Consider the following 14370-nt stretch of genomic DNA (forward strand, 5'->3'; position numbering starts at 1 on the left):
AGAGCAGAAAATCTGATCTCTGTTTCCCTAGACCCCGAAACCAGGCCCTCTGGCTGACCCTGGGGCGGCAGGGAGGCTGGCTGTGGAGGTGACCATCATTGCAAGGTTTAGAGCAAGTGGTTTGGGCCCCACTTCAGAGAGCCCTCTTCCAGGAATAGGCCTCCCCACCAGTCACAGCAGGGGACACCAGCAAAGTAATAGGCGTGGCTTTGCCCCCTGCCCTGAACACCTGTGGAGGTCATCCCCCAGGTCCCTTCTATCATTCAGGTAGGAGCCAGTGTCAAGGATGCCAGGGACAGAGCCTGGTTGGGACTTCAGAGTATAGCACTAGCCTCTTCATGTGCTCAGCATCATGAAGTCCATGAGCCCGAGGGTGGTGTGCAGGACAGTAGGGCATGTCCCCAGGTGCCTGGCTTCCTGGCCAGTTCATCGCTTCATCCCTTCCCACAAACTACAACGAAGGAGACACCGAGGCTAGAAACTCTTTGTTAAATGTTGAACTTTAATATCTGGACCAGGGAGGACCCAGGATGACAGCAGTCCTCCCACGTGTCCCATCGTCTTCAGCTGCCTGGTCTCAGTGGAAAGCTCGCCACCCCACTTGGAGGCAAGCAGGGACAGTAACCACAGACTCGCTTCACAGAGAACGTCTCGGCTCCCCACTTAGGACAGTGAACATTCTACCCAGATGCTTCTCGGCGCCTGATCCCGGTCCCTCCCTACTTCAGTGTCTGTCCGCCAGGCTCCCAGCAAATCTGGGCAATGCAGCTACGGACGGCCTCAGCTGCACCATGAGGGAGGGGTCAGGTCACTTCCATTTCTGAACAGAGTTCTTTCTTAGCAACGTGCAATAGGTTCGTGGATGCCCAGCTCTGTCCTCCGAGCTGATGAGTACGAGGGATTGCTGGGACTGTGGTGGCTGCGTGGGCCAGCCAGAAATCTCGCCGCGCTCTGGCCTTAACTGAACCTGGAGCTATGCAGAGGGATGTACGTGCCCTCCCTGGTCCATGGTTGGACTGGCTTTTTGAGGCCAGGCCAGCATCGTTCTGAATGGAGAAGAAAAAGAGGTTCCTCCTGGCTCCGCTGGTCTTATGCCAGGGGTCTGTTGGCGAAGAGCTGAGGGAAATGCCCACTCCTCCCCTCGCCTCCCTCTCTCTGCAGCATCTGGTGGTAATGCTCCCTGAGTCTTCTTCCAGAGGGCTGGCTGCATTCCTCATGCCTGCAGGGCCCAGGGCCAGGGCCCGGCCATGCGAACAGGGGGGCCTTCTTTGCCTATGAGCCTCCTGAAGACCTCAGAGCAGGCTGGTCCCCTGTCAATGCCACCGCCTCAATGTCCAAGCGGCACATGGGGCACTTGGCTGTGTCCACATAGACTCTCCAGGCGCAGGGGGTGCAGAAGTGGGTGTGGCTGCAGGGGAGGAGGCAGGTGTTGGCAGCGCGGCTGAAGCAGATGGCACACTCCTCTCTTGCCCTGGCTGGGAAAAGGGAGAGCAGAGATCAGGGGCGCATGGCGAACCACAGGCCAGGGAACCCTGCCCTCAGCGCAGGTGGAAGAATCGTTATCTTCCACCGGTAAATGCTTCCCATGGGGGAAACACGGGATAGAAAAACACCATAGGCATGTCCTCACACGTTTCATAAAATCCCAATTTTAGAGAAAAGGAAAACGAAACACACACTGTCACATAAACACGACTAATACTACAAATACTACCAAAAATCTATCTACTCAAGAGATAATGGTTAATGGGGCCTGGGGATAACGGGTTAATTTTGTCTTTCCATTTTATCCTGTAATATGAAATGGACTTGCATTTTTTAAATTGTGTTTTGCTTAGCTACCCAACAAGCGGGGCCCATGCGGCAGCTTGTACACAGGCATGTGTTACATTGTTTCCCAGTGTGTCAGCATCCCGCGAATTGCAGGCCAGCCAGTTCCTTTCCAGTCAGCTCCTTTCTCTACCTGCTTGTTTCAGTTCCGGGTTTCAGGAGTGTCTAGGGTATGAGTGAGTTTCTGGGAGTTCTCTCATCTCAACTGTGCAGGAAGGCTGAGCTAGGGAAGAATGTGGGTTCGGGTCCATATTTGTTCTCCCATTCTGTCTGCACCCTTCTAGTGTGGCCCTAATCGAAGCAGTCGTGGTCACCACCTGCTTCTTCGGGTCTCAGAGGTGACGAGCCCATGGGTTCCCAAACTTATCTGGTCCACCGCTCCTTTTGCCTCACCCCCTTTCCAGAAAAGAATCACTACTCAGCACCGCCCCCTCCTCCAGCCCCCCCTCCCGCCGCAATTAAAAACTTTCTTAGGATAGCCCATAATCCAGGATACACTGTAGGTATCTGCTTGTGCAGCCTACCCAGAGTGGTAGCCCCCACTTTGGGAAACAGTGGTGTAGACTGCTAGTCCTATAGATTAGTTTCTTCTCTGCGGTTTGGGGTAGTACTTATTTCTATCTGACAACGCTTTCACAATGAGTGTGGGTTACACTTTGTAAGCAGTACAGAGTACTACTTTCCAGCCACCATCAAGGTGCTCTGGCGATGGAAAGTTAGTTTGGAGTTATTAAATAGCAATCAGGTGTTCAGTAGGCAGAGCCAAGTCTTGTGGTCCAAGGCCTGTGAACCTGGGCCACGCTGGAGAGTTTCCTGGGACGCAGAGCGGCATTACCAAGCTCTCTGAGTTTGGGTCCTCCCACCCCACTGCTGCAACCCTCAGGAAGCCACTCACCTCCAGGCTTGGGCGCAGCACTGTCCCTGAGGGCGATTGGCACGAAGGTGGGAGGAAGTGGACTGGCCGCAAGGTCTGTGGCAGAGAGAAGCAGCTTAGCAACAGGATTGAGCAAATGCAGGTTTCCCCCCCACCCACCCATCACCTGACCCAAGGCATCCATGTCCTCCCTCTGCTGGGTCTCAGGGCTGGAGCACGTGTCTGGTCTTTAGGCCCTGCCCATCCCATCCTCACCTTAACTCAGCAGAGGCCAGACTTCAAGAGACTGGAGATTCCTCCTCCCAAACTGCCCTTCCATCATTGCCCTCCTCCACACCACTGCCTCTGCCTGGATGGGGGCCCTCAGCATCACCCCCATGCCCAAACCAGGTCCTGGAGATGGTAAGGTACCCACAGATGGACCTACCAAACCAGGTTTTCCTGGGGCACGGCCCAGCAGCTGTGATGGTTTTAAAAATAAAATCTCTGAGTAGGAGGGCAGGGGTGGGCTGCTTGCACCGGCCGTGCTCCTCAGACAGAAACCCACGCCACGGCCCCTCTCCAACCCCGTGGCCGGAGGCACGGTTAGATGCTCCTCCCGTTCCCCCACGGGAAGCCCTTGTTTGCATGTAAACATGCAATGCTTTCTAGTCCCTTCACTACAACCTTGGAGCCTGGTGAGCTCCTATTTAAACTGCAAAGCCCGAGCAAAAGTTTCTGCCTTGTGAAATGTGATCAGCCTTTTAACAGCTATCCGGGGTGTCGATCTTGTCATCAGTCACGGATAAGGCATCCCTATGACTGGTGTCCCCAGTTCAGGTCTCTGTATCCCGACACTGGACAGGGGTTGATGGGAGAACAGACTGAGTCCGAATGAATGACTCCGTGGGTCTTCCCTGAGTCCTGGGAGGGGGATAGGTGCCGCCTGAGCCCCCCACCTTCCTCCTAGAGGTGCCTGGGTCACCCCGCAGGTTGCCTCACCCAGCAGTTCGATGGCCTTGGTGATCCCATACACGTCCATCACGGCCCAGAGAGGTGCGCCCAAAAGCACATCCCTGCGTAACAGGAGCCGGAGTCCCGCGTTGATGTCGGCTAAGAGCTGGCCTTGGGGGTCCACCCAGAAGCAGATCACGTCCCCCGCGCGCACGCAGCAATCTGGCAGCACGGCGGCCCACGTCGGGCTCTGCTCCTCCAGGTCTGGGCACATGAAGGGTGGCAGGCTGGACACGTGCGCGGGGTCCAGGCGCGTGAAGCCCACACGGAGGCCACCGGACCAGCGGGCCTCGTCCTGCAACACGCGCAGCGCCACCCGCTCGCCGGGCAGCACCGGCCGCTGGCTGAAGACGATGCCATCGTGGAACGTGTCCCGGCGCTGGGCCTGGCACCGCCGCGCATCCAGGCGCACCTGCGCGCCCTTGGCTTTTGCATGGAAACGGAGCACCTCCCGCGGAGCCTTGCGGTCTGGGGCAGAGGGAAAAGGGGGGACGTCAGCGGGGGCTGTGAGGGGGCCCGAGCCACCGGTTCTCTAAGTCACCTTGTGAATCTCCTAGCTTCCCCGGGTCACCTCACACCCCCCATCCAACACCTCTGGCTGCTCTGCACCCCTGCCTCTCCCCCTCTCTCATCCCCCTCTCGCCCCCTCCCAGGCCATTTCTACCACTTTCTGATCCTCACTTCCCCAGTCACCCCCTAGAGCCCTGAGACCCAGGCTTAGAGCCCAATCTCACCCAGTTCACAGCGATCGTGTCAATTCCGACCCATAGCCACCCAATGAGACAGATGAGAACTGCCCCTGTGGGTTTCCGAGCCTGTAACTCTGGTAACGGAAGTAGGGAGCCTCCACTTGGCTCCTGCTGAGGGCTGAGGGCTTCGAACTGAAGACTTGCGCTTAGCAGTCCAACTTAAAACCCAGCAGGCTCCTTAAGGGCTCGTGGAAAGCCCGTGTTGTCTCTCTCTCCAGCCAGGGTCCCTGCCATGGCCTCCCAAACCTCATCTCCCTCTGCAACCAAGGACTTCATCTTCTCAGGCTCTAGGGACGCCTGTCGCTATCAGATCAGTTCCCGCTCGGTGATCATACATGGGGTTTCTGAAGCTGGAAATCCTTATGGGAGCAGACAGCCCATCCTTCTCCCAACCACCCAAAAGCACCATCCAAAACAAACAAACTCAACAAAAGCCAAACCCACTGCCACAGTGGATTCTGACTCCTTAGCGGCCCGGCAGGATGGGTGGAACTGCCCCTGTGGGTCGCCGAGACTGCCACTCTTTCTAACAGCTCTGTGGGCACGTCGCCCGCGTCCATACCCTTCTCTGGTGCCATTGTGTTTGTACCATCATCAACACAACCCACCCAAGAACAGGCTTCCCTGCCTTGTACTCACTGTTTTTCATGCAATTTTTTAAATCGTGGCAAAACTATACACCACAAAGTATTCTCCACTTCAACAACTTCTCTGTGTATAATTCAGTGTCATTGGCTCTATTCTTAGTGATGGATAACCATTGCTGATATCTTTCCCCAAACTGTTCCACCACCGTTAACATGAAACTCAGTGCCCCCTAAGCAAAATCTCTTCCCCCTTCACCCATGGTAACCATAGGTCAAGTGTGAGTATTTTTCTTTGTTTAGTCATTTTCTTGATAAAATACTCACATGTCATATATTTCCATAGTTAAATCGCTTAAAATTACCAAAAAAATAAATCATTTCACTGGGGGCTCTTCCAGCTCTTATAACAATCCATACATCAATTGTATCAAACACATTTGTACTTATGTTGCCATCATCATTTTCAAAACATTTTCTGTTTGAGATCTTGGTATCAGCGTCTCTTTTTTCTCTGCCCCTACGTCGTGTACCCCTGTGAATTATGAAGTATTATAGTTTTCATACCTTACACCACCCACTGTCTCCCTTCACCCACGTTACTGTTGCAGAGGGATGGGGGCAGTTATACATCCATCAATGTACTCTGTTTCTCCCCCTTCTCCCCTCCCCACTACCCTACCCTTTTGGTATCGCTACTCCCATTCCTGCTCCTGAGGGGTTTATCTGTCCTGGGGTCAGCGTGTCAAGAGTTCTTATCTGAAAAGCTGGAAACACAGGGAATCCAGGACAGATAAACCCCTCAGGGCCAATATTGAGAGTAGCCATTCCAGAGGGGAAGAAGAAGGTGGGGGGAGAGAGGGGGAACCGATCATAACGATCTACATATAACCCCTTCCCAGGGGAAAGAACAATAGAAAAGTGGGTGAAGGGAGACATTGGTAAGTTTAAGACATCAAAAAAAATTTTTTTATAAATAATCAAGGGTTCATGAGGAAGGGGTCGGGGGAAGGAGAGGAAAAAATGAGAAGCTGATGGCAAGGGCTCAAGTAGAAAGAAAACGTTTTGAGAGTGATGATGGTATCAAATGTACAAATGTGCTGACACAATGGATGGATGGATTGTGATAAGAGTTGTATAAGCCCCTAAAAAAATGATTTTTTTAAAAGAGTTCTTATCTGTACCAGTGTACATGCTCCAGTCTACCCGGAGTTATAAGGTTCAATCGCTTTTTAAGGAGTTGCATCTACATCATCACAATCAGTTCTAGTGCCCCCTCCCCACTCCCGCATTCATTGCTTGCTCCCAAATCCCCCACCCCGACCCAGTAACTCTTTAGGAGAGTAGACACCCCTTTCTCCAGCCGAGCTGGCTGGTGGTTTCAAACTGCTGACCTGGTTCCATCAGAGCTCCTTATTCAGAAGGCTGGGAATCCTCACTCAGGGACGCCAGCTCTAGGAGAGGGCTTCTTGTGCTATAGGCTCTGGAGGGAAGTCCTGGTCTCTTCTGAGCTCCTAGGTGATCTTCATGGAGCTTGCTAGTTCTGTAGCCTGTCTCTACTTGGCAGTTGGTATTTAAACTCTTTTATATCTAAAAAGAAATTGGCTCAAGACACGCCCTATGTTAATCCTGACTCACTAACATAACAAAGACAATCCATGCCCTGATGGGATTATCGTCACGGGCACAGAGGTTAGGATTTACTATTTATCTTTTTGGAAGGCACAGTTCAACCCATAATACCCCCCACTCCCCTGCTCCGCCCCATTCATCCATGTCTTTCCACATTCAAAACACATTCGCTCTATCACATCATCCCCAAAGTCTTCAAGTTGAAAATCTCTTCTGAAATTCCTAAATCAGATATGGCTGAGAATGTGAGGCATGTTCCACCCTGGGGCAAAATTCCTTTGTCATCTGTGAACCTGCGAAATCTAGCTTTAAAATTATCTGCGCCCTGAGTACTGGGGTGGAACAGGCCTAAGGCAGACATTTGAACGACAAAGAGGAGTGATTGGAGAGAAAGAAAGAAGAGCAGGCGCCCAGCAAGCCCGAAAGACAGCTTGATCCACGTGAGCTCTCACGGTGTAAAACCCACACTCTGGTCTTTGGGGCCATTTGGTCAATGGCTGGCCCTGCAGCCCCTGGTGTTGGGCATGCTTTCTGGATTCTGGATGGAGGCTCCTCAGAGCCCCCTGGGGCTGTAATTCTGCTCCATCAACTTTGACAGCAGCCCCATTCTGCTGGACCCTCTGCATGGTAACTCCTCCCAGTTGGTGAAGGCGGCTCCCTTCCTGCCCGTGGTGCAGGGTGGCACCACATACTCAGCTTTGGGTCAGGGTTCCATCCCCCTGGCACACTGAACGTTAGCGTCACAATCCAGAACTGAGTTGGCCAAGACCTTGGAGGGTTTGAGAGTCAGGAGCCCCCGTGGTGGCCCCACTCTTGGAAGCCTGGCTTCCTACTCTTCTTCCAAGAGTGTGGTTGCTCCCTAACCTGATCCAGGGATGGTCTTTTTCTCGGAAGACAATGATGTCACTCCTTTGACCTGTTTCCGGAGGCAGTTTCCTTTCATCACGGCCAGACTCCAGTCAAAACTGGGCTTTCTGCCACAGTAGGTTGTTCTGTCCATTAGGCACAGGCATAATCTCTTTAGCAGAAAGAGTGTGTCCCCACATCCATGGTGAGCATTTCAGGACATATATCATCATCTTGCACGACAACATTTTCCGAATCTTTAAGTTTTGGTTTCATTTTGCACTGCTCACTTCATTCCATCTCTCTTCTCACATTTTACTATAAACTGCAATCAGACACAGCCCTCTCGGCCCTTTAAGATCTGGCTTAGACGTTCCTTCAGCCAGATGGATCATCTACAATTCCTACCATTCTTCAAACATGTCAGCATAATTCAGACGAGTTCTTTGCCAACCGCATTAGTAAACAATAAATAAAAATGTCCTTCTTCCATTATTTAATCCCGTGTTCATTATTTTCTTTTTAAACATTTTATTAGGGGCTCATACAATTCTTATCACAATCCATAATACATTAATTGTGTAAAGCACATCTGTACATTCATTGCCCTCATCATTTTCAAAGCATTTGCTCTCCACTTAAGCCCTTGGCATCAGGTCCTCTTCCCCCCCCCCCTCCATCCCTGCTCCCCCTCCCTCATGAGCCCTTGATAATTTTTAAATTATTATTTTGTCATATCTTGCCCTGTCCAGCGTCTCCCCTTACCCCCTTTTCTGTTGTCCATCCCCCAGGGAGGAGGTCACATGTAGACCCTTGTAATTGGTTCCCTGTTTCCAACCCCCTCTCCCTCTACCCTCCCAGTATCGCCACTCACACCCCTGGTCCTGAAGGTATCATCCGCCCTGGATTCCCTGTGCCTCCAGCTCCTATCTGCACCAGGGTTCATCCTCTGGTCTAGCCAGACTTGCAAGGTAGAATTCGAATCATGATGGGTGTGGGGGGAGCATTTAGGAACTAGAGGAAAGTTGTATTCTTCATCGGTGCTACATCGCATGCTGACTGACTCTTCTCCTCCCCTAGATCCCTCTGCAAGGGGATCTCCAGTGGCCGACATATGGGCTTTGGGTCTCTGCTCTGCATTTCCCCCTTAATTCACTATGGTAAGATTTTTTTGTTCTGAGGATGCTTTATACCTGATCCCTTCTACACCTCGTGATCACACAGGCTAGTATGCTTCTTCCATGTGGGCTTTGTTGCTTCTGAGTTAGATGGCCACTTGTTCACCTTCAAGCCTTTAAGACCCCAAACGTTATACCTTTTGATAGCCGGGCACCATCAGCTTCCTTCGCCACATTTGCTTATGCACCCGTTTGTCCTCAGCGATCATATCATGGAGCTGTGCACCCAATGATATGATTTTTTGTTCTTTGATGCCTGATAACTGATCCCTTCGGAACCTCGTGATCACACAGGCTGGTGTGTTCTTCCATGTGGGCTTTGTTGCTTCTGAGCTAGATGGACGCTTGTTAACCTTCAAGCCTTTAAGACCCCAGACGCTATATCTTTTGATAGCCGGGGACCATCAGCTTTCGTCACCACATTTGGTTATGCACCCGCTTTGTCTTCAGCGGCTGTAGCGGTAGGGTGAGCATCATAGAATGCCAATGTAATAGAAGAAAGTATTCTTGCATTGAGAGAGTACTTGAGTGGAGGCCCAATGTCCTTCTGCCACCTTAAGCCTCACCAGAAGCACAATAACACTCCTAATTCTAGCAACATCTATTTTGCTGTGTCATATACATTCTCTGAGGGACTCCCGGTGGTTCCAAGGGTTACATATTGGGCTGCTACCTCCTGCAAGGTCAGCGGTTCAAATCCACCAACCACCAGCCCCTCCTCAGGAGGAAGATGGGAGTGTTTATTCCCATAAAGATCTACCGTCTTGGAAACCCACCCATGGCAGTCCTACGAGGGTCCTGATCTAGAGGGTTACTATGAGTCAGAATTGACTCAAGGCAGTGCGTTTAGTTTGGGGTTTTATATGTATTCTCTGAAATGATAGACAAGCTTTATAGCTCTCTTGACTTCCTTCTGAGCCCTCAGGAGAATGGCCCTTGAAGTTCCTCATTCTACAGTCTCTCCAAGGCAAGCTAGGCTTTTTCTATTGGGCAACTTAAAGTTTCTAACCCTCACACATTACCAAATTCCAAAACTGCCTTCACATTGTAGGTGCCTGCTAGAGCAGCACACGGTTCTTGTGGGCTCAATTCTGTCATAGTTACCTGGTGCTCCTGGACCTGATGCCGAAACGACACAAGTGGATGCTTCAACAAACACATCTATTTTCTCAGTTTAGGAGGCCAGAAGTACAAATGTCGGGTGCTGGCTCTGTGGGCAGGCTTTCTCTCTGGGGCAAGGTCCTGCTCTCTTCTGAGTTTCTGCTTCTGGACCATATTCACGTGGCTTGGGATCTCTTGCCTCCCCTTTCTGCTTGCTAGCTTGTACCTAACCTCTTTTGTATCTCAAAGGAAGCCTGATGGTGTTATGGGCTAGGTATTGGATTTCTAATTGCAAGATTGACAGTTCAAAACCACCAGCTGCTCCACAGGAAGTTGTCTGCTTCCCTAAAGATTTACAGTCTCGTGGCTCTGCATGATGCTCTCATGAAGAGATCACTGACGAGATGGGTGCTATCGCAAAGTGTGGTTAAAAACAAACAACAGAGTAGTTGGTGCCCGGCTATCAAAAGGAATAGTGTCTGGGGTCTTAAAGGCTTGTCTTCAAACAAAGAGTCATTTAAGTGAGGTGTTAACTAAGTTCACATGGAAGAAGCACACCAGCCTGTGTGACCCAAGGATTATAAATAATAAAATCCAAATCTGAAGGAGGGAATGGTATCAGAGCTTAAATTGTGAACACCTGGTTTGCAAAAGGCTATGGGTGACAGTGCATGGATAAAGCCTCTGGAGAATTCCCTGTAATCATAGTTGAGGTACCTGAATAGTCTTGTTACCAGACAGAGAGCAATGTAAAGTCAATTATGGCAGACAGACTAAAATGCAATAGCTTATCATTTAAACTATTCTTTGAGACTCATTTTTTTAAAAAAAGATTGAATCTCAGAACCCCTCAAGACCAGTTCTACCCTGTCCTATATTATCTCTCTAGGTCAGAATCAAGTCTATGGAAGTGGGTTTGCTTACATCAACTCAGAGGCACCCGCCACCACCAACGATGAGACCCGAGGGACACCACCGGCCGCACAACAGACATAAGCACCCTTCTCCCGGCTGTCCCCCTGGGGCCCCTCTCACTACTTGGGGCCAGTGCCCCAGCAACAGGCACCGCCAGGGCTCTGGGCTCGCCACCTGGAAGTCTCCACACCTATTCTCTGTAGTGTTGGCCAAGCACTGCACAAGGCTGAGACTGAACCGGGGGCCACCCATGGGCCACTGTCCTCCACAGGCCTCTGCTGGCGGCGTTTGGAGGTAGGCCACCGTGCGGACGAGAGGTGCGAGTGCCCACCTAGGACCCTGCACTCACACCACCTCCTTCTGGATCCCACGGAGCCTCCCGGAGACCTCCTAGTCCCTGACTCACGCCTCAGTGGCTCTGTCCCTGGGCAGGTGGCGCAGGGGTGGCCCAGGCCAGGTCTGGCTCTGGAGTAGGCTGCCTGGGGCCAAGACTAGCTTTCAGAATGCCTTCCCACCCACCCACCTCCACCCCAAGCGGCCACCCAGTTCCTAGCAGGGTCCCAAGAAACTGGGAGAAACAGAACGACTTCCCCAATCCACCCACTCTGTCTTCCCAGCTCGGATAGGACGCTGGGATAGGACAGGACCATGTGCCAGGCTTGCCAACAAGGTGCAGCTGCGGCTGCCGGGAGCTTGAGAAGCACAGCTCTTGACCTTTGGGGATCGACTCCCCAGATCTTCAACACACCCCTCCTTGCCGGCAACCCCCTCCAGGCCCGGGGGGCCGCTCTCTCAATGGCCCCCAGAGCCAGGAGGGAAAGCGCTCCGGGCTGGGCAGAAGGGTGGCAGGGTGGCACAAGTCAGAGCCTCCCGTCCCCCGGGCCGCGCTGAAGGGGAAGCCCCCGCCCAACTCCTGGCTCGCTCACGCTGCCCCCCACGCCCCCCGGGCTTCCCGGCGGCCCCGCCTGGAAGGTAAACACCACTGCTGGCAGCAGAGGCTCGGTTCCCACCAGAAGGTGTGGGTGTGGCAGCGGCCCTTAAGTGAGCCGCCCGCCTGCACAGAGATCCAGGGCGGGGCCGAGCCCAGGCTCCCCAAGAGCAGGGTCCAGCGAGGCCCAGCCCTGATCTCTGGGGATGATCCCAGCTCAGGTGAGACTCAAGAGAACCTTCGCACCTGGTCACCTTTTGGATGGGTGCGTTCTGACTGCCCAATCAGCAGGAGGTGCATAGTAAGCTGATTACACGTTGGCTGCTACCCACAAAGGTAGCAGTTCAAATCCACCAGCTGCTCCGCGGGAGAGAGATGAGGCTGTCTGCTCTTGGAAACAACTAGAGCTTTGAGAACCTGAAGAGGCCGTCCTACCCTGCCCTGCTGAGTGGCTACGGGTCGGAATATACTGACTGCAGCTGCTTGGCTGAACCGTCTCCAGCCTATGGATTGAGACTGAGCCCCATGGTTTCCATCCAGTCAGTTTTCACGGGAGCAGACAGCCCCATCTTTCTTCTGAAGAGCCGTATATCCAAATCACTCAGCCTCCGTTTGGATTCTTGCAGCCCCAGGAAACTCATGGTCACAGGGAGCCAGAGACACTTTCTGAGCGGTTAATACATCTCAGTGAGGCCCACACCTACGCCTCTTGAAGTAGCTATCTGACAATGACACAAAGCCCCCTTCCCATCCCTGTCACCCCGGCCCAGGGATCAACCTCTCAGCTTCCAGGGTTCCACTTACCAGCCACAGAGCCGAGCTGGGCCCCCATCTGCCTGGGGTCCTGGGCAGAAGGTCAGGAGGGAATTGACAGGAGGTGTCGGTGGACTGGTTTCGGGAGCCTCTGTGGGTTCTCTGCTTATGGGCCGGGATCGCATTGCAGGGTTGATGATTAATTAGATGTTGCTGTCACGAGTTGCAATGTTCAGGGAGTTTCCTGGTGATTTCTCCTGGCTGCAGCCAGACCTGCCTCCCCGGACTGGTCCCAGCCAGGCAGGGAGGCAGTCTGAGGAGGATGTACGGAGGACTTCCCTTTTCCTCCCGACCAGACGCCCTCCACGGGGCTGGACATGAGAAGAGCCCAAGGCATTTTACTCTGTACCTGTGCCCAGGCCCCGCCCCCAGCCCCGGAAACTCTGATTGCGTTGGCCAGGGTGGGGCCTGGGCATCAATACATAATTTTTTAAAGGGTGATTGTGATGGGCAGCCAGGGTGGAGACCCATCCCTGTGGACCCTGGCACCCAGAAGGCGCCCAGTGGAGACTGCTGAAGGAGCCCAATTGAATCCGCTACTCCTGCCCCTGGGAGGCTGTCCTATTCTGGGTCTCCTGCAGAGGCGGAAGGTTCAGCAGACAGAAGTTAGGGTGTTGTCTCTTTGTGACTTGACTTCCACTTCCCAGCTGTTCCTATGGTGCCATCAAGCTGATTCCAACTCAGAGCGCTGCCCCCCCCCCCCCCCGCCCCCATGGGACAGAGCAGAGCTGCCCTGGCAGGTTTCCGGAACTGTGATCTTTATGGCACTACTAGGTCTCTACTCCTGCCGAGCAGCTGCGGCATTGGGACCTCTAATCTTTTTGGTTCCCAGCCAAGCACTTACCCTGTGTGTTGCCAGGGCTCCTGGTACTTTCCCGAGCCCCCCACCAAATGCACATGCCCCTGCAGAAGGCCAGGCTCCCAGGGTCTCAGCTGTGACAAAGAGTTCAGAGGTGGCCTGACCACCCTCTGTTTCTAGTAGGGACATAGGCTCACGGGGGGGGCGGGGGGGGGGCGGGGGGGAGTGGCTTGCTCTGACCCATTGCTTTGAAGTGGCCAGGAACCCTCCAGGGAGCTGGTTAACGTGCAGGTTGCAGCTGCAGGTCTGGGCTGTGCCTGGCATTCTGCTGCTCTGTGGACCCTTCTGAGCTGGCAAGGTATTGGGTGGTTTGGAGACCCAAGCCCTTGGGCCTGGGCCCCGGGCAGTGAATGCTCCGGACTCAGCTCCAAGGAAGCTGGGTTCGGTGGTGCTATTGACTGGCGGGAGGTGGGCTGAACTAGGAGAGCAGGAAGTCTGGGGGCGTGGAGCGCCCCCCTGTGCCACCCTCGGCCCTGGGTTTCCCAGGTGTGAAACGGGAAGCTGCTCTGTGGGTCCTGACTGGCCCTGTATGCTGTGACTTCAGTCTTGGGAAGGAGAAGGTGACAGTGACCTGGTCCAGGTTGACTTTCAAAGACAGTGAGGCCACACGGCACATTCTCTCCCAGGGCACACCTCTGCAGGCGTCCTACACTCCCCAGGAAGCCATCTTCCAAAGGCAGTGCAGACTGGCGAGGGGTTGGGGCAAGGCTGAGGGGACCAGCTGGCCCAGTCCCAAGCAAGGGGCCCCCAAGGTTTACGGTGCTGGCTGGTTGAGCCTGGAGGGCCCCAATTCAGGGTCCCAGAGTGGCACTAAGACCTTCTCCCCTGCATGCCTCTGCTCCTCTGCCCCCGCTCCTCCTGTAGTGCTGGTGACCTGGAAGTTGCTCAGAATGCTGGAGCCAAGAGCAGCGTGCTGATAAAGGGCACGCCCACAAGGAGATACATGATGGAATCTTATCAGGGAAACCAGTGCAGGGGCCTCAGCTGGTCTGGAAAATTACTGGACGTCAGACTGGCTCGTGCCAACAGGCCGGCATGGTGAAGTCTCACGTGCAGGGCTCCAGGGAA

The 14370-nt window shown here is 53.5% G+C and overlaps 1 protein-coding gene across 1 annotated transcript; it reads right to left on the minus strand.

The window, feature by feature from the left end:
* Window positions 1-500: 500 nt before the first annotated feature.
* Window positions 501-12717, minus strand: NEURL3 (neuralized E3 ubiquitin protein ligase 3). Its single transcript, XM_075562557.1, has 4 exons — window positions 12435-12717; window positions 3686-4165; window positions 2726-2800; window positions 501-1475 (listed from the first exon to the last, which is right to left on the minus strand). The coding sequence occupies exons 1-4, from the start codon at window positions 12460-12462 to the stop codon at window positions 1273-1275; spliced, it is 786 nt and encodes a 261-aa protein (XP_075418672.1). The 5' UTR covers window positions 12463-12717; the 3' UTR covers window positions 501-1272.
* Between the last annotated feature and the right edge of the window lie 1653 nt (window positions 12718-14370).

The sequence above is a fragment of the Tenrec ecaudatus genome, chromosome 11 (genome assembly GCF_050624435.1).
Source record: "Tenrec ecaudatus isolate mTenEca1 chromosome 11, mTenEca1.hap1, whole genome shotgun sequence".
Lineage (NCBI taxonomy): Eukaryota > Metazoa > Chordata > Mammalia > Afrosoricida > Tenrecidae > Tenrec > Tenrec ecaudatus.

Bases quoted from the DNA above. Each gene is read 5' to 3' on its own strand.
- NEURL3 (XM_075562557.1), bottom strand. From the start codon at position 12,462: ATGGGGGCCCAGCTCGGCTCTGTGGCTG. The intron at 2,801-3,685 runs GTGAGGCAACCT...TCTCTGCCACAG, and splicing joins CAAGGCCATCGAACTGCTGG to ACCTTGCGGCCAGTCCACTT. The intron at 1,476-2,725 runs GTGAGTGGCTTC...CCCTTTTCCCAG, and splicing joins TGCTGCGCCCAAGCCTGGAG to CCAGGGCAAGAGAGGAGTGT.